Below are 20,171 nucleotides of genomic sequence, written 5' to 3'. Positions count from 1 at the left end.
TGATAAATGAATCTGGACCTCAGAAGAGAGATCTAGGATAGAAAGAGAGTTAAGAATCTTCTTTTTTTTGGTAAATAAAACCATGACGTTATAAGAAGTCACTCAGGAAAAGTGTACAGAGAAAAATGAGCAGAGAACCTAGGGTTGAGCTTTGGGAACGAATATTTAAGGTGTGCAAATAGTATATAAATATACAGTTAAAAGATACTGAGGCCAAGACAGAGTTTAGTAACTGGGAAGAAAAGTGGAATAGAAGTAAAGAAGTAGAGAAAGAGTTGGGGAAGGGAAACACTGGTCTCATTTGAAAGGGGGCAGGTGTCAGGAATCTATAGACTGATGTTATTGCTTGGCCTGAGTTACTATCACTGGGGCCCCAACAGACCATACAAATCTCTCCACTCCAAAATAAGCAGTTTATTACTTGTCTATAAACTTATTAGAAACAGTTTCTCAAGTACATACAATTTCTTCTCAAAATAATTTTATGGAATGAAAACAAATGTTCACCAGTTATGGCTTATGTCCCTCAAGAAAAGATTTTTTTAAATCCCCTGCATTTCCCATCCCAGTTCTGAGGCCTGAAAAGGTGTCAGTTCTTGGGTCAAAGAGAAGAGAGGGTGGCAAAATCTTGAGCTGTCCTACCAATGCAGGAACAATCTCCATTCGTTTTTTGGTCTAGAAACTCTCCTTTGGCTTCTTATGACCAACTGTTCACAGCTGTCTCCTCCTTTTAGTATCCAGGCCAGCAAAAGATTTACTCTGATTACCTCAGATGAAGCCAGGAAAGGTGCCTGGGTGAATTGCTTGTGCGGGGCCCTGGCAAATTTTATGGTTGCTCTGGGTATGGGAAAGATTGTTAGATCTTACTTTTCTTTTCCCTTCCTCACATTGCCCCTCTTCACTCAGTATCTCCACATGTGCTTGTCCAGATTAGAACTTGGAAGGTAAGGGGAGGCCTGACATGACTTTTTCTTGAAATGCTGTAACTCTGACAGATGTCTGGGGCTCTTTCTTTACTTTGCCTTGCCTTACTTGGGCACAGCCTTCTAGGGAATGGAGAGGCTGAGCCCCTGCAGTGAGAGTGGAAGAGCGAGTTTATGCTAGTTTCCAGGGGCTCTAGTCTCTCCTTATTAAGTTTCGTGAATCCAAGAGAGGAAGAGCAATGACTGCCTCCTTTGGGGCTTCCCCAAAGACCTCTACTTTTTATAATGAAAGCTGTTTCTCTTGGGCAATTTGGCCTTCACGGTCTTGCCGGAAGTGATGAGGGCCCCAAAGCCCTGTTTGTGGGAAAACGCGTAGGCAGAGCGTCGAGAGGCTGTGTGTTTCAGTTTGGTCCGGATTGGGTATGGCAGTGGATGTCTCATGCAGTGATGAATTCTGTCAATAATCTATAGTCAGAGCATGGGGGACAGGATTTTTATCCATAGAGGCAAAGGCTAAGAGGGTCATGAATTCTATTTGGATAGATTCTTGTTGCACTCACCTGGTCCACGCTGACGGGCCAGAACAGTGGTTTGAGAAACTGGTACCCAATCACAGGCAACATGCAGAGGATTATGCTGAGGATAACACTCAGCCACATCTGTGGCAGGTTCAGAGTGTTCCTGGCCACACCTGTAAACAAAGAGCCAGAAAGGGAAGGCGGGACCAACGCCTGGAAGGAGGGGGCTGTCAGCCTGAACTTAGGTACTTCTTCAGCCCAAAGAAAGAAGTTACTGATTTGGAAACAGTTTAGTCTCCTGAGAAAAATATAAACGCTAAAGGACTGTACTGGGGTCCTTGGTGTAGCCAAAGTCACTGTGAATTCACATGCCTTTGTCTCCCCCTAAAGGCCAGGCAAGGCAGCAGCGGTGAGGGTAGGTTCTAGGAGTCCTAGAGCACTGACCGAGACACAAAAATGGGATGGGGGGTTTTGGAGGGGAAAAATGAGTGGCTTGACAAAAAATAGGAACCAGTTATATACAGTAACATCTGTCTGTTATTTTGTCCTCATCAGAGTGGAGATGAGAGAGGGGAAAATTAATACAGGAGCTAAGAAGGCATTATGTCATAGTAGGAAGGACATCTGACTGGGAGTCAGGAGGCCTAGATTTGAGTCATTAAAAAAAACTTCCAGTCTCTAAAGTGGTGCAATAATTCTTGCCCTGTCTATCTCTCGGTCTGCTTGTAACGCTCAAATTAGGTAAGAAACTTAAAAATATCTTAGAGACTCTAATAAGGTAAAGTATTTTCGCTAGCTAGATTTTGAGTCCTTTTAGGGCTAAGATCATGTCTCAATCATATCTATATCCATGGAGTCTAATACATAGCAATAGCTGCTCAGTAAACATTTAATAAACAAATAGACTTGGTTCACACTCCCACCCCCAGCCCCAGCCCCAGCCCCTTGCCACACTGGGCAGAATATTACCTAGGAACTGGAAGATGTCGGGGAACAATAAGCATAAGCCATCACTGTACAGGAAGAATAAGACGCAAAAGTAGAAACCCAGGCTACCCCAGGTGAAGACATGGCTTATCATCGTCCAGTAGGTTGTCTCCAGTGTAATCTGAAAAGCACCCTCTTATGTACATTAGCCTACAACCCAGGATCTTCAGTTACCTCCCTTCTCCCATTTCATAAAAGGGGACACTCCCTTTCTGCCTCCCCTCCCTCCTTCCCTTCCTCTCTTCCAGACAGGCTCCCCATGCAATCCCCTTACCCCACCACCGGCCACACCTGCATTGTGACCACACAGAGCAAGGAGGTTTGCACTATCAGGGAGAAGGACTGGTAGTCGGAGATCTCCTTCCCATCTTTGCGCACTGAATTGTAAACAGTCCCCATAGGGATAAAGAACAGCACAAAGGAACTGTAGATCCCATGCAACAAACACTTCACAAATTCCTTCTTGTTGAAATACAGGTTGTGCTGGCCTGGCTCATACAGCTCTGGGAAGCGTAGGCTCCATGTTTCATTCACATCCTGGAAGCATCAGAGAGTAAGGAGGAAGGCTCAGGGTCTCTCCAAAGGTCCCATCTCCAGCAGAGTAGAGGCTTCTCCCCTCACTGAGTTTGCTGTTAGGCTGCCTAGGAGATTCCTCATGGATTACTTGAGATGTGGAACCAGAGAACAGAGCAGTGACCAGAACCTTTCTAAAGCCCTACTCTCTAGGCAGGGATATACGTGGTGGAAGAAAGCTAAAAGTTCATGATGGGGAGTTAAGAAAGGGGGAAGTTAGGATTGGGAGTAGAGGGAAGGAAGGACTGGAGCTTGGGTGGGGAGGCAACTGGGACATGAGTCCCTAGTTCTAAGTGTTCTTTTGGCTGAGTATTCTGTCAAAAGCCAGTGGGAGGCAAGAGGCGGCCGGTGGCATCCAGTTAGTCCGTTAGAGGTATTTCTGTTCTGTGATGCTCCTCCCATTCCCGTAGCCACTGGGAAACTCAGCTGAGGTAATTCTCTGTGAGGATGACATGGGACCATCTTCATCTCCTAAATCTAAAACTCTGGGTAACAAGGATTGAGGCTTGTTTTGAGAGGTTGTGGATCCCTAGATTTAGATCACTGAAGCTGTATAGCTGCTGAATGACAGAACTCATCCTCTTGCTGCTCTGAGGCTGGCAGCTACTTCATGGAGAGTTTCCTTCCTACCCTGATGGAGACCAGGAACCACGATCCCGTGATGTCCTCTTTCAGCTACTTTATTTCTCTTTGGAGGCTCCCTTTTTATTCTACGTACCCAGGACTGGAGGTTGGGTAGAAGAGGGAGAGGTAGGGCACCAGGACCCTTGTTGCCCAGGGAAATTTCCAAGAGGATTAGGCAGTACCCCCCAGGCTGACTCCCTACAATTTGAGGAATCAGACCCATACTTCCAAGCTTGGCCTTCAGGATTCTCGCCTAGGCCTCGCTTATCCCATTATCTCTTTATGGGTCTCTCCTTTCTGGAGCCCCTTGATTTATCTAGTCCTGCCCCAACAACTATTTCCTTCCACTTTTGTACACACTCCATTTATTGCACAGCACAATGTCTGTGTTTCTCTCTATGAAGAAAAACTTGACACAGGAAAGTTTGGGTTTCTGCAGCCGATGATTATTCTGTGGCAGAGTATACTTTACTTTATCCAATGATACCTCTCCAGGTGGTGAGCTCCCTCCCTTCCTCTAGAAATGATTCTATTTACATTTGACTTTGGAGCCTATCTCTTGGCTGCTGCTGTCCTTTTCATTCCTGGGAATACTCTTCAAGGGGCCAGGGGCTTCAGCCTTGACTAAGAGGTTTGTTGCTGGTCTTACCTGATCAAACAGACTCAAGCCCAGGACAGGGAGGGAGGTGTAGACCAGGTTGTAGAAAGTGATAAACCAGGTATCATAAACTGTCTGGAAGAACACCAAGGAGATTTCTTAGGAGATTTCTCTTTTCCAAAGTCTCAGCTCTACCTCCCAGCTTTAAGAGGACCCCTTCTGCCCTCCACCTACCCATCACCGTGATAACCTAGAACATGGTTTGGATTTCTGAAATTTGACCAAGAAAGCTGACTGCAGACTCTGTTTGGTCCCTGGGTCCTAGGCTGGGGCAAGGCCACATTACACTTGTTTGTGGCCAATCTGATGAGGATGATTTAGACCAACTCTACCATGACCTGTACTGCTCCTCTCTGCATGGAAAGGACCCAGAGTGGCTGCTAGGGAATGCTGAGTGTACCCCTGCACTCCCAGGCATGTAAGCCTCTGTGTTCTTTATCTGCTTTATGGCATTCAGTAGTTCTATAACCCTGGACACCTTCTAACACTGGCAAGCAGAACAGACCCATGAGCCTATAGTAGGCTACTTTCTTTCCTAGCCACAAGAGGTCAGCAGTAACATGTACATATACATACGCCTCCCACAAGCTAGGCTGGTGTTACTAGACACTAGGGGCAGACAAACCCACTACTGTCTGCTGACTGGTCTGTTTTCCTGGAGCCTTAAGGTCATAGCATAGCAAGGTCACAAAGGTAGTAGGGATCTCCCAAGATGATCGTTCCGGAGGTTGTTTCTCTTTGGGAATCCTGAGAAACTTCTTATAGGAAAAAGGGAATTCTCATAGAACATCAACATCCAAGGATCACTTCTCCCCACTTCTGTGGAGATTTCATACTCATTAGAGCAACAACAGTTTTTGGCAGGGTGGTATGTCTGGGTGAGGAAGGAGAAGTAAAGAGAAGCTGTGTTTCCAAGTGTTAGTTCAGTTCAGCCTGTTCCATAAAGATTACTCTGGATCCTAAAAAACTCTCAGATCCAGGAATCTCATCCCCACCACTCCCCACCTCCATTACATATGTTTGGAAATTCTAGGTCTCTATGTCATGGGAAAGATGGAAGTATCTTCTGGGAGAGTTCTGTGGGTAGAAGTCAAGGCTGAGTCAGAGCCAGGACAGAGTTTAGAACTCTAAGGTTAAGTGCAGGGTTAGGAGATGGGATCATCATGGGTGAGGAGTATAAAGGATGGATGGTGCCACATCATACACAGGTCTCTAGAGGTGAAAAAGGGTCTGAACTGGCTGAAGTGGAGGAAGATTAGAGAAGACCCACTTGACCAGAGTGGAGAATGCCACTTGAGCACTTACCTGTGCAGAGAACCCACTGTAGAAGGCATACCAGACATGCACCAGGGTGAAGGAAAAGTTTTTGTAAAAGAAGTAGCTTAGAAACTTGCACATGCGATTATAGGACCAGCGGCCATGAACCAAGAGCAGACGCTGAAGATAGCGGAACTGGGAGAAGGCGTAGTCGCTGCTGAGCATGGCCTGCATCCCCTCCTGGCCACTGATGCCGACTCCAATGTGGGCAGCTGCAAAGGAACCCCAGGAAATTTTCAGCCAAAGAGCTTTCTCTCTGGGCTCCCAGCCTGGGAAGTGTACGATTAAGGCTGAGATCGCGTTTCATGTACCTCTTATTTTACACCTGAAAAACACTGGTAGGCCCAGCTGAAGTGCCATTTACTTAATGGAGTCTTTTCTCCTCAGTGGATTTCCCTTCCCCCACAAGTCAGAAAACAGCCCCTTCATTCACGCTTTGTTTTGGATGCTGCCCCCCGAGATTACCGGGTATGGCTAGCATTATTGTAGAAGTCTGTCCTTGATGGTCTTTGTACTTACTATAGCCATCTGGGCTCTCCCCTACTGCCCAGGTGCTCAGGTAAAAAAATTTCTTGTTATCTCTTGATAACAGATTCAGGATGGATATCAACCTAACACATTATTTATTTATCTAAGTTTATCTAAGGAGCTAACTCCAACTGTTGGGAGAACAGTGATGTACATACTTTGTTAGTAAGAAATGAGTTCTTCAGGAAGCTTAAGGTGTCTTTTTCTGGATAAAGCAAGGGAGACTCGGGTTCAATCCCTGGGTCAGGAAGATTCCCTGGAGAAGGGAATGGCTATGCACTCCAGTAGTCTTGCTTGGAGAATTCCATGGACAGAGGAGCCTAGCGGACTACAGGTCATGGGGTCGCATAGAGTCAGACATGTCGAGCAACTAACACTTTCACTTTTATGCTTGATGGAAGATAAGACTTAAATTTCTAAAAGTTTTAATTGGCCTGTGGTAGTATAGATTAAATTCTTTGATCTTCTGGTACATACCGATTACACTGCTTAACAGAATAACTAAAACCTCTGAGGCCCTAAAAGTCAAATAAGTTCCAGAAACTGGAGAAAGAGAGCAAGAACGCTTCCTAGTGTTGAAACTGAGGCTGGCATATATGCTAGTGTCTTCAGTATGGGAGAGAGGTTGGGCTAGAGGACCCCTAGATGTGATCATAGCTCACAGAACTATAAGCTGCTGGAGGCTAACAGCGTTCAGCTGAAATTAACACCAGTTTCAGCCATTTGCTTCTATTACTCTGAAGCATCAGTAAGTTTGCTATTCTTCTCCAGCCAGGGGAGTCAGGGAAAGCTCTTGGGAATAACGCCTCAGAGAGGAAAAGATCCCTGCATCAGGCTGCATAGCTAATTCCCTGGTTGGGCAGCCCTGTTGTCTGCCTAACATTGTTCAACTCTACAGCCTTCAAGAAAGGAACCAACCATGACTCCGGCCCCGGGGTCCTTTCTGTGGGCTTTGATGCCATCTCAACAAGATGGGTGTTGTGGTTGCACAGCTTGTTCTCTGAGCATGTGCTTGTGTTCTTGTTGGAGCCATGGGTATCTGAGTACATGAGTGTTACATGCATGAATCTGAATGTGTGTGCATGACTGTATGTAATGATGTATAAATAAGTGGGTACTCAGGTGCCGAGGAACATGGATGAAGTTGCAACAGTATAAATGCACAATACATACAGGACATATGCAGGAGAATGAACCAGCAGCACAGAGCCACACACATCAGTTTTGCCCATGGAAGAAGGAAAGGGCGAGCCCACGGCTAGGCACTACTGCCCCCGACCCCTCACATGCCTTTGATCATGCTGACGTCATTGGCCCCGTCCCCGATGGCCAGTGTCACCGCCTTCTTGTACTTCTTCACCAGTTCTACCACCTGGGCTTTCTGGAGGGGTGTCATCCGGCAGCAGATCACCCCCTTGCACATGCATGCCGTCCGCACCAGTTCCAACTCCAGGTTTCCTTCTAGAGCGTGGGCCTGCAGCACCAGGACACATCTACATTCCAGGCTGCCCCAAAAGCTCTTGGGACAGAACCTTCCTTGGCCCTCTCTTTCCCCTCCGTTCTCCCCTCTCAGGCAGAGCTGCTCCCAAGATGCTCCATTCCCAGTGAAGCCAAGCCCCCAGGTCAGTTCTAGGTATCCTGACCCAGCTTCCAGTAGGAAACCATGAGAGTCTCTCACTACGTCAAATTGGTTGACTGGGTTAAAAGGCCCAGAGACCTTTTGGAGGACCTGGTTCTGCTCACTTCCCTCCTTCCTCAAGTAATGGGCAACATCAGCAGTGAAGAATTTGGAGAAGGAAGGAATAAGCCCTTGGCTTCTCTTTCCTCATTACTCCTGCCTAGAGAAGGCCGGGGGAAAGGTGTCTGACAGGGAGGGGGACTAGGGTAACTCAAGGAATAGCAAAAGGATCTTGAAATTTCCCTGAAGTGGGTTGGACCTAAGAAAAGATTTCCTTGGAAGAAGAGAACAGAGTTGTAGATCTGTGTTGCCCACCAGACTGTAGCCATTGATGATTAAGCCATAGCTGCCATTGGGCACCTCCTCAGGTATTTTGAAGGGTGGTTGGGGCTTTGTGGCGAGGTAACTGTTTACGGGGTCTGATTCCAGTAGAGAGTCGGGTTTCATCTTTTCCCTTGCTGACCTGTAAGCCAAGAGTGATGATTAATGTCTGACCGGAAGCCTTAGAGCTTAGGAAGGAAAAGGTGTCCTAAAGTGAAAATGGGCCAGATGGATGCAGAGCCTCTGCAGAGTACCTTCCAGGGCCTCAGACACAACCACCTCCTGAGACCTGCCCCCGCCTTGCGTGTGATCTACACATGACACTTCTCCACTTCCACACACTCCTTGAGCTCTAATGCCTCTTCACAAAATTCTCTCAGATATTTTAGGACTTTTGTTTTGCCCTCCCCCACTTCTTCTCTGTCCCTTCTGGTAATGTGGGAGCCATACTGGGGGAAGAGATGGGTAGGAAATCTTGGTTCCAGTGACAGGCTGTGGCAGTTCTTCCCTCATACCTGAGTTCTCCTCCAACAGTCTCATCATTGTTGCCTTCCACGATAAATATCTCATCCATCTCATCCTCGAATATGTTACAGGCATAGGCAATGTTCACAGCGGTCTCTGCAGGGCAAGGGGGAACACAGGTCGCATTTGGCTGGGACAGGGTCTTTACAGTGCACAGGCATAAGGTGCAGACACGTGGGCTGCAGACCCCATGTGTCCACAGCTGCCATGGATGCATTTGAATGTGTTTTTCATGAGTCAGTAGAGACTATCTTCAAACATCCACAGGACAGACTTGTAAGTTATTGATCAATAACTAGGATCATTCTGACTTAGCTTCCTCTAGGAAGCTTTCCTTATTACGTAAAGCAATTCCAGTCTGTACTCACTTCTCCAGGCAATCTGGATATACTTCCTTGATCAGTACTGTGCCCGTTTCTATGCTAGATTTTATGGGGGACTGAGATATATTTAGGCTGTAGCATTGGTCAGGCAAGGAGCTCCCCTTACCTTGCTTATCTCCAGTTAAAACCCAAATTTTAATTTTGGCTTTGTTCAGGGTGAGGATCGTCTCAGGTACTCCATCCTGCAGCTTGTCTTCTATGGCTGTGGCCCCTAACAGCTTGGAACAGAGATATCAGTGAGAGAGGAAAAGGAAGAGACTCATGGCATTTTGTTGTTGATCAGTTGCTCAGTCATATCTGACTCTTTGTGACCCCATGGACTGCAGCATGCCAGGCTTCCCTGTCCCTCACTATCTCCCACAGTTTGCTCAACTCATATCCATTGAGTCGATGCCATCCAACCATCATCCTCTGTCACCCTCTTCTCCTCCTGCCTTTAATCTTTCCCAGCATTTAGTGGTATCCAACAACTTGACTGGCACCTTAGTATCCTCTTTAGTAAGCTGGCTCTGTCCTGGCACAAGGGCCTCAATGGCATAAAACTCACGGCCTTCTGCCCTTCAACAGATACACTTCTTCAATTACACACTGACATCAAATTTAGAAACAGAATATAAGGAATCAAAGAGGGAAAAGACTGACTAAGTCGTACATGAAGCTTTGTGCCACTTCTAAACCCTCTGTTTCTCAGCACACTTTTCCTTCTCTCTTGCTCTCAGAGCACGTTTCCTGGCCTTGGTCTCCAAAAGTGGTATGTCTCAGACAAGGGACTCCCAAATCCAACTCGTTTTTCAGCTCTAAAAGAGTTTGGATGAACTTCATTTGTTTGCATCTACTGAGGGCTTCTGAGGTTTTCAAGGCCTTTCCCACACTAGATCAAAAGCATGTTGGTCCACACCATGCCTTCTTCTCAATGATATCCTACTGATCACAGGGATGGGCACCAACACTGAGTCTGAGGAACTGACAGATGGACAAACGACTGACTGATTGCTGCTGGGCCTCTAAAAGGACAGACTAGAAACACCACAGAGCTAACCATGGAAGGAGATTTGTGACCTTTGGCACCTCTAAATTTTCCCATTTGGTATCAGCAATTTCTCTTATTTTTACTAAAATAATTTTATTTATTTATTTTTGGCTGTGCTGGGTCTTCATTGCTGTCTGGGCTTTTTTCTAGTTGTGGTGTGCAGGCTTCTCACTGTGGTAGCTTCTCTTGTTGAGGAGTATGGCCTCTAGGGCAGGCGGGCTTCAGTAGCTGTAACACATAGGCTCAATAATTGTGGCTCCCAGGCTCTAGAGCACAGGCTCAGTAGTTGTGGCACAGGAGCTTAGTTGCTCCATGGAGTGCGGGATCTTCCCAGATCAGGGATTGAACCCATGTCTCCTACATTGGCGGGTGAATTCTTAAGCACTAGACCACAGCAATTTCTCTTTTTATAGCAGAGCCTGTATCAATCTGGTCAAAAATGTTGGGGTCATCCTTAACTTCTTTTATCATATTCTATAATCCACCAGCAAATTCTGTTGGCTCTACTGTTTAAAAGTGTACATAATTTGATCATTTCTCACCACTTCCGCTACTTCTATCTGATCCAAGCCATTATCATTTCTCTCTGGTACTACTGCAGTTACTTTCTACTTGGTCTCCCTGTGTCTGCACTTGCTCCTTTACAGCATAATCCCCACATGGCAGTCAGACTAATCATTGTAAAAGCTATCACATGCCTCCTCTGGTTGAGCTGTTCAGTGGTTTTTCATGTCTCACTATAAGTCTTTATACCAGCCTGTCAAGACCTGCTACTGCTTCTCTGTTTCATGTCCTTTTATTCTCTCCTTGCTTACACTGTATCAGTCACATCAGCTGCCTTGCTCTTCAACTAACAAATTAGGTCTGCTCCTGTTTCATGGTCCTCGCTTTTACTATTCCTTCTTTCTGGAAAACTGACTCCCCAGAGATCTGCTTGGCTTGTACCTTCTTCAGATCTCTGCTCAGATGTCTTTTTCATAGTGAGGACCAAGTGCCTTATTTAAAATAGCAGTTATGCTCTCTCTTCTATAACACACACACACATGCAATGTGCTAATACTCCCAACCCTTCTTCCTGGCTTTATTTTCTTCCACAGAACTGTCACACCTAACATACTATGTATATATATTACTTTTTGGTCTGTTTTGTCTACTACTACATGCTCAGGGCTTAAAACAGTACCTGGCAAAGCACTTAATAAAATATTGTTGAATGAAAGAGTGAATACTATTGTCTTGATTATTCCATCAATTAATTCCATCATTTATTTTCATTTCTCCCTGCCTTCCTTCATCAAGTATTCAGTGGGCATCGTAAATAGCAAATACTTTTTGTACATCATTCAGACCTTGATTTCTTCCAGATTACTTAGCTTCTGTGGACATCTTTGGGATAAGAAACACTGCCAGAAAGATGAAATTTACAACCAATGCATTTTTCATTATTTATGGATTTCAAAGATGCACAATATCCTGAGTCAGCTTGGATTCTATATCCAGAGACAGCCTGAACCTATGACTTGCTGGAAGCCATTCTCAGAGTCCTTGTTCAGTCTCCCAACTGCTCCCCTGCCCCTAATCTGTCCCTGATTTTCGCACACTAACCATCAGGTCTCTTTCAATCTCTTCGTAGATAATTGATATTTTATTTTCCCGATCCTCCAAAGACAAGCAGGCTTCACTGTGCTTCTTGCTCCAGTCCTGGAAGAATGCACTGTCCAGTTCTCGGTAGGCCACCATGAGGGTGCGAAGGCCATCACTGGCAAAATCCTGGAAGACATGTGTGCACTGAGTGGACTTGGGCTGAGTTAGGGCTGAGTCAGGAATGACAGACTAGCCCCACAGGCTCCCTCTGCCCATGAGAGAGGGTTTATTGCCTAGTATCACAGGGCTACTACCTAACCAGAAAACACCTGTTTTCTCAGTCAGATGTCCTAAAGATAAGGCCAGTATAGCTGTGTATAAAGTCTGAGAATACTTCCGAGAGACAGAAGATTCTAACTTCTACCTATGGTTAGGCAGTTTGCTGTGACCGTGGTAAAGAATGAAGCCTTCAGACTTCTTCTAAAATTGGGATAGTAATTCACCCTCCACACAGAAGATAATGATGTTTATAATATGAGAAAGAAGGGAGTGATAAAGCAAAAAGGAATTTTTATAAAAAATAAGGGTGTTACTGGTTTTTTTTATAAGCATACATTCATTTATTTTCGTTTCTCCCTGCCTTCCTTCATCAAGTATTCGTGGGCATCTTAAACAGCAAATTTGTGTGTTTGTCTACAGCTGGTTGGTTTCCCAGGTGGCTCAGTGGTAAAAAATCCACCTGCCCAAACAGGAGATGCGAGTTCATCCCCTGGTTTGGGAAGATGCCCTGGAGAAGGAAATGGCAACCCACTCCCTTTCTTGCCTGGGAAATCCCATGGACCTCTGAGGAGCCTGGTAGGCTACAGTCCATGGGGTTGCAAAGAGTCAGACATGACTTAGCAACTAAACCATCACCACCACCTACAGCTGGTTGGCTCAGCTGATTTAGTCACAGCCAAGAGTGCTAATGAGGTCACTGCTGAAATGCTCTCTGGGTAAGTTAGTACCTTTTGCTCTTTGGCCACCAATGTATCCTGCTGCTGCTGCTAAGTCACGTCAGTCGTGTCCGACTCTGTGCGATCCCATAAGACGGCAGCCCACCAGGCTCCTCTGTCCCTGGGATTCTCCAGGCAAGAACACTGGAATGGGTTGCCATTTCCTTCTCCAATGCATGAAAGTGAAAAGTGAAAGTGAAGTCACTCAGTCGTGTCCCACTCTTCGCGACCCCGTGGACTGTAGCCTACCAGGCACCTCCGTCTATGGAATTTTCCAGGCAAGAGTACTGGAGTGGGTTGCCATTGCCTTTTCCTAATGTATCCTAACTAACCACAACTAATTATCTTGCAGAAGTATACTCTTGGTTACAAGGAAAGCAGGGTGACAGTGTGGGTAGTTTAGGACACAATCCATATCTAACTGAAAATGAGTTAGAAGCAGACTTTGTGTATTGAGAACTGCAAATGAATAACAATTCTACACAATCACTGGTAATAGTGAGCTTTAAAATAATTCACTGTGGCATCACAAGACCAAAGAGAAACAGAATTTATCACCTTGATATTTTGTTATTAGTTCTCTGTATAACTCCTGAGTACTTCACGTTAGCTGTCAGGTAAAAATAACATTCAGGAATATCTGTAGAGAATCCTATCTCTTTTTAAAAAATTAATTAACTTATTTGGCTGTGCCTAGTCTTAGTTGCAGCATGTGAGATCTAGTTCCCTGACCTGGTCCCCTGCACTGAGACTGCAGAGTCTTAACCACTGGACCACCAGGGAAGTCCATGAATCCTCTCTCTTAAATCTCTTTACTGTTGACAGGTGAAGCTATAAAAAAGAAGGCTGAGAGATGCTCTCAAGAGACTTCTTACAAAGGAAAAATCTTCATACTGGTTTCCCTAATGGTTGCACCAGTTTATATTCCCACCAACAGTATATGAAGGTTCCCTTTTCTCCACATCCTCACCAACCCTTGTTATTTCTTGTCTTCTTGATGATTTAAAATAGAATTACCATATGATCCAGATCCAGCTATTCCAATTCTGGGTATTTATATTTATCCAAATAAAATGAAACCACTAATTCAGAAAGATACATGCACCCTTATGTTCACTGCAGCAATATTTACAACAGTCAAGACATGGAAACAGCCTAAGTGTCCACTGATGAATGGAACACTTCACACTCATAAAAAGTAGAAATCTTGCTATCTGTGACAAATAGATGGACCTTCACAGTATTATGTTGTTTGAAATAAATCAGATAAAGAAAGACCAGACACCATATGATTTCACTCATATGTGGAATCTAAAAAACAAACAAATGAACAAACAAAACAAAAACAAACTCATAGATAAAGAGAACAGATTGGGGGTTACTAGAGGGGAGACGGAGAAGGCAATGGCACCCCACTCCAGTACTTTTGCCTGGAAAATCCCATGGACGGAGTAGCCTGATAGGCTGTAGTACATGAGGTCGCTAAAAGTCAGACACAACTGAGAGACTTCCCTTTCACTTTTCACTTTCCTGCATTGGAGAAGGAAATGGCAACCCACTCCAGTGTTCTTGCCTAGAGAGTCCCAGGGACGGGGGAGCCTGGTGGGCTGCCATCTATGGGGTCACACAGAGTTGGACACGACTGAAGCGACTTAGCAGCAGCAGCAGCAGAGGGGAAAGGGGTTGGGGGGTGAAAGGGGGTCAACTGATGGGGATGGGTGATAACAAGACAAAGTGGTGATCACTTTGAAGTATATGCAAGTATCACATTATAATGGCGTACACCTAAAACTTATTTAATATTACATACCAATTTTACCTCAATAATATACATACATATATGCACATATATATTCAGGAATTAAAAATATACATCAGCCATTTAAAAAAAGGAAGAGATATGGCAGAAATTGATCTTGCATGGCATACTGATACGAGGACTTGGCAAGCTTAACAATACATTGACAGATTCTTAATCCATTCAACAAATACTTTAGCAGACTGTCCTTAACATTATTTCCTACATATCTCTTACTTGTATGTTTTTCTTTTCCCTTGTGGGGGGCAAATTGGGGTCCTGGGGTCCTGACTGCTGCTTGTTTTTGTGTGATCTGTTTGCTGGATTCCTGTCTTAGAGGGCTTGGAGCTGTGCTTCTGCATAAATGGGTTTCTGGAACTTGACTCTTACAGAATATTCTCAATGGTTAATAGACTAATGTAGTCAGGCTCCACTATGGGCGTCTGTTAAGGTTGGTTGCAGGTCAAAAGATTTGAAATGGTTTTATGATTCCCCTTTGAATCTAGTCTGTGGAAATGCTGAGAAGATACCCAAATTCATGTGTTCTGGACGGTTAAAAGATAAGGGAGGTTTTCAGAGTAGCCTATCACACACACACACACAGCCTATAACACACACACACACACACACACTGAAGAAACAAAACTGTGACCTCAGGAAACCAGTTTGAGAGTTGTCCTATGAGGGACACATCAGTGGTTTTTTTCAAAAACTAGAGATACAATGCTATGTACCATAAAAATCACCCTATTAAAGTACACAATTAAGTGTAATATATAGGTATACAATTAAGTACACAATTATGTATAATATAATGTATATGTATATATACGTATACACCTGCAATGTGGGAGACCTGGGTTCGATCCCTGAGTAGGGAAAATCCCCTGGAGAAGAGAACGGCTACCTACTCCAGTATTCTGGCCTGGAGAATTCCATGGACTGTATAGTCCATGGGGTTACAAAGAATCGAACACAACTCAGCAACTTTCACTTTCTATGTATCTATATGTCTATATACTGATAAAGTTGTGCAACCATCACTACTATCTTAATCCCAAACATTTTCATCATCTCTGAGATGATGAAACCCCATTACCTATTAGCAGTCATTCCCATTCCCTTTTTCTAGAGCCCCTGGTAACCACTAATCTACTTTCTCTTCTGCAGATTTGCCTGTTCTGTACATTTCATATAAATGAAATCATACAATACTGGCCCTTTGTGCCTGGCTTCTTTCACTTAGCATAATGTCTTCAAGGTTTATCATGCTACACATTGTAGCATGTATTAAGTATGTCATTCCCTTCTGTGACTGGCTAGCATTCACTGTAGAGATTTATCACATTTTATTTACTCATTCATCCACTGATGGGGATCTGGGTGGTTTCTGTATGAATAATGCTGATATAAGCATTAGTGTACACATTTTTGTGTGAAGGTAAGTTTTCATTTCCCTTGGGAATACACCTAGGCGTGGAACTGCTGGGTCATATGACAACTCTGTGCTTAACTTTTTCAGGAACTGCCATTGCCAGACTGTTTTCCAAAATGGCTGTACCATTTTACATTCTCGTCAGCAATGTGTGCAGGGTACAATTTTTCTATATCCTTGGCAGTACTCATTATTGTCTGATCATCTGTTTGATTTTAGTTACTTTAGTGATGTGAAGTAGCATCTTGTGATTTGATTTGCTTTCCCCTGATGGCTATGACATTGAACATCTTTTCATGTGCCTATTGACCATTTGTTCTCTGATTTTCGACTATGTGTTAATGTAGGGCCACGCCAAAATGTCCTAATAAAATAGCATTTCCTCCAAACTATTTCTTCCTTAAAATACTTCTCTGATCTGCCTTTTCCCCCATCACATCCCCTGTCCCATCTCTCCAACCCTTGATATATCCAGGTTTAGGGGTAGAAACCTCAGAGAGCATGAATATGGTTTTCCTTTCTAATGTTAGCATACTGGAGCCATTCTCTCCGTTACATCTCAAATCCCAGAAGGTGGAAGTGGAGTGCGGCAGGTAGGCACCTGTGGGGATTCTAACCCTATAAATAACAGAGGATGGTGTCACACAGTCACCTAAACAGTCCAGGCCTGGTGATTTCTGCTCCATACCTAAAAGCAGTCTGTTCCTGTCATGACTGGGCCAGGAATCACAGAGTGAACTGTCCTGACTGTACTAAATGTTCCTACAACATATTCTCATCATGCCCCCTGGGATCCTGGCCCATTCAACTCCTCACTGCAGAAGCTGGCCACATGGTCAATGAGAATCCCACAGAAGGATGTAGTTTTTACTCTTCTATCAATTAGAGAGACACAGATACCAATCTACCTCATACTGAAACACACTGACATGGGGACACGTACGCGGATACACATCCAGATACACAGAGCCACCTGCTGCTCTCCTGCCCCGCAACCTGAACACTTACATCTAAATGGTCCATGGTTATGTCTTTGAGGGATCTACAGGATGGGTGAAGGAGCTCACAGATGATCGTGTCTGCACCCTTGCAGAATAGCAGTATGCGATTTTCAGGTGTCCTCACTGAAAATAAGCAAAGTAAGCAAAGTAACCACATGGGTCCGTTGTCACAAGAACATGTCGAAGCCACTGAGGGATGGCTGAAGGCTGTTCCCATGAGGTTTGTTTCTGATACCACGTGAAGCTAAGCACTCAATGAGTGGTCACACAGGGTGAATGATGAGGGCTGGTGAAATGTGAGAGATCTTTTGGAACCAGTTTTTCCATGGGTTCAACATCACCTATGGAAGACTGATACAGAATCACATTTAGCTTCTCAAGTCCAAGTTCCAGACCAAGGCCCATACCTAGTGAAGACCAAGGAATAAAAATGACCTTCCTCTTCAGTCTGAGGCCCAAACTAAGAGCAAGATAGTATGAATTTCCCCCATAATGCCTGCCCCCATTTCTCATTCCAAGTTCAGGCTTTAAGAGTTTATTCTCCATTCTTATCTTGGCTTTGAAAGTTCTGACAAGTCACTATCCAGGATCACTAAATAAGGGGCTTAGCATGTGGTTGTTAAGTTATATATGTGTATAGAAGGAAATATAAAGAATTATGAGAGAGAAAGTGGGAATGGCTGTGTCTGTATTTGTGGCAAGAGTGCCTTGGAAATGGCATGTGGGTGAGAGAAAATATTTGTGTGCAGACAGAAGAGAAAAATGAATGTATGAATGTATATGAAATACAAAGAAGGGGAGAGGACTGACAAGGAGCGGCACCCACCAATAACTGACATCCTCTTGCGCACATTGCTGAAGTCCAAGATAGCCAGCAGTTGGTAGATTCTCGCTTTCCCCATTTCGACTACCATGATTGTCTCAGACGTGCGGGAACGGAACACAAAGCCAAAGTTCCTGGCAGCAGTGACCAGGGCACCTTCATCTGGGGACTGAGCCTGGTAAACCAGCTCACCTGGCAGGAGAGAAGAGGGCAGCCAGAGCCCATAGAGATGTGCGGATGAAGTCCACCCAGAAGTTAGACTGTCATCCAAGTGGCTGACATAAAGATGGAGCCCAGGAGGGGCATCTTTCTTCAAAATTTCCTCATACGTCTGGCCCTAAAAGGCCAGGTTGCACAGAACAGGTCAGTTTCTTTTTTCTTTCTAATATTTTCACCTCACTTCACAGACCTGAGTTAGTATTACAGAGGTACACAGTACATGTACACAAACAAAACATAGCTAGCTGCTTTCCAACTTTAGAGGGTAAAGGTGGCTCAGGAGGTTGTTAAAAATGAAGGTTCCTGGGTCCGAGCCAAACTACAGAATCCAGAATCACAAAACCTGGGAGGATAGCCCAGGAAATTGAATTTTAACAAATCTCCTGAGTGAGTCTCATGCAGATAGGTCTACGTAAAGGCTCCTGCATAAGACTGGCTGCACTTTGATGAACACTGCTACAGGGTAACAAGATTGATGGTTTAGTAAACAATTAAAATATATATATTAATGCGTACTGTTGCCTTTGAAACTCTCATCCTGGGAAGCTAAATGACTTACTCTGTTGAATCAATCTTTCAACCTGTTATTACTCAAGACATTTCTGGAACTCTTCTTTTAGGATACCCCCATAACCTGAGCTATATTTTGGATTATTTCTCTTTTGAAGGCCAATTTAATTTTGAAAAGCAATTAGGCACAAGAATATTATACTTGGGAATGATGTAGATGAAACAGTATAATTTTAGGTCAGACATACCATGTGTCCATTGGATAGTAAGACTATTTTCTTGTGTGTTTCCTACCTTGTCACTCAAGGAAGTAAACAAAGGTAAGTCCAAATATGCTTCAAGTCATAGCGATTAACTGGAATGTCAGACCTGGAGAGGCCTTGGTGGGGTGGGAGCTTATGGGACCAGATGACACAAGATTTGGGTTCTTATCCCATTTTTGCCTTTCTTAGCTATAGGACTTTAGTCAAGTCACTTAATTTCTTTTAGCTTCAGCTTACTTCACTATAAAACAAGGATCATTCTTCTTATTTTGCAGAGGGCTGTCATGAAGACTGTGGGAGGTAAAATAAATGAAAGCAACTTGTAAAATTATAAAGTGATGTAAAAATATAAGGTATTACCCATGGTAGTATTCTATTAAGTCAATTATATTGACTTTAAAAGATGTGATTTATTGGCTGCCTAAATTCTTGTTTGTTAAGGAAAAAAGTCTTTTTAATTTAAAATCAGTAATTTCTCATTATTTCTAAAAAAGATTTCAATAAATTCATGGATGACATTGTTGTCTTTGGTGACTGAAGAAATTAGGGCATACGGGGATACCTTTAAATTGTGAAGCAACAAGAGGATGACAACTCATCCTTTAGGAAGTCTTGTCAGAGGTAGTGGGGTTGATCTTGGCAATAAATTAGACAAACTCTGTGACAGAACATTAGAGAATCTCAAGTTCCCTAGATAGCACCAAGTTTGACCCCTATCCAATGACTGAATCTTCTTTAAGATCAAGAGGTTGTTTTCTACTTGAATATATCCAGGGACTAGGAGCTCACTACTTATCTTGATTATCCATCCCATTGCTGGACAACTCTCCCTATTAAAAAGTTCTTTCTTAGATTAAGCCATTAAAACGATATCAACCCCCACCCCCAAATCAGCCTAGACTCGACATATTCTCAATGAGGCCTCATGATTACTCACCTTCTACTTTCTCTTCTGATATCACGGTATGACACAATGAGAGTGACAGGAAAAACAAATGTACCCAGCGATCTCCCCTTTTCACCGCTTCGACCAAAGTCTTGTCATAAAATGAAAACTTAGGATCGGCCAGTTTGTTGTAGGAGAAGTCAACCTTTTCTCTTTTCTGGAACACATAAGTCAGAATGAACTTCTCAACAGCAGCTTGATACTTTATAGAAGGTCAACTGATTTAGGGGCAATTTCTGGAATGTGATGAGAACTCTCAGGAGGATGGGAAAAGAAAAGCAAGATAAGTGAGAGAGATCCCATGCTGGTTTCTGAGGCCTTTGTACTCTGACCTGGACCATCCATTCACTCAGAAAAGATCCATCACACAGGAGAGAAGCTGAGCACTTCCTGGCAGACCCTTCTTGCCCCCTTTCAACTCCAGCTGTCCTAAATGATCAATGGGCATCTTCAGGCTCTATTCTTCCAAGTCCCAAATCCATGACAAATCAAACCTGAGGATACAAGAGGGTAACTGTTCCCTATGAGTAAA

General features: G+C 44.0%; 1 protein-coding gene across 4 annotated transcripts in view; it reads right to left on the bottom strand.

Moving 5' to 3' along the window:
• Window positions 1-394: 394 nt before the first annotated feature.
• Window positions 395-20,171, bottom strand: part of LOC516849 (phospholipid-transporting ATPase FetA) — a 110,741-nt gene continuing 90,964 nt past the window's right edge. For all 4 annotated transcript variants that reach the window (XM_059889555.1, XM_010807956.4, XM_010807958.4 and 1 more), the window contains 14 exons: window positions 19,631-19,796; window positions 17,705-17,893; window positions 16,886-17,001; window positions 11,671-11,835; window positions 9,142-9,253; window positions 8,643-8,748; window positions 8,122-8,269; window positions 7,419-7,602; window positions 5,589-5,812; window positions 4,275-4,358; window positions 2,720-2,965; window positions 2,411-2,549; window positions 1,484-1,614; window positions 395-1,388 (listed from right to left, as the gene is read on the bottom strand). In XM_059889555.1, coding sequence (XP_059745538.1) covers window positions 1,197-1,388; window positions 1,484-1,614; window positions 2,411-2,549; window positions 2,720-2,965; window positions 4,275-4,358; window positions 5,589-5,812; window positions 7,419-7,602; window positions 8,122-8,269; window positions 8,643-8,748; window positions 9,142-9,253; window positions 11,671-11,835; window positions 16,886-17,001; window positions 17,705-17,893; window positions 19,631-19,796 — 2,202 coding nt within the window. In that variant the 3' untranslated portion in view covers window positions 395-1,196. The remainder of the gene's footprint in view (window positions 1,389-1,483; window positions 1,615-2,410; window positions 2,550-2,719; window positions 2,966-4,274; window positions 4,359-5,588; window positions 5,813-7,418; window positions 7,603-8,121; window positions 8,270-8,642; window positions 8,749-9,141; window positions 9,254-11,670; window positions 11,836-16,885; window positions 17,002-17,704; window positions 17,894-19,630; window positions 19,797-20,171) is intronic.

Source organism: Bos taurus, chromosome 8, assembly GCF_002263795.3.
Source record: "Bos taurus isolate L1 Dominette 01449 registration number 42190680 breed Hereford chromosome 8, ARS-UCD2.0, whole genome shotgun sequence".
Taxonomy (NCBI): Eukaryota; Metazoa; Chordata; class Mammalia; order Artiodactyla; family Bovidae; genus Bos; species Bos taurus.
This window is presented reverse-complemented; position numbering and strand designations above follow the sequence as displayed.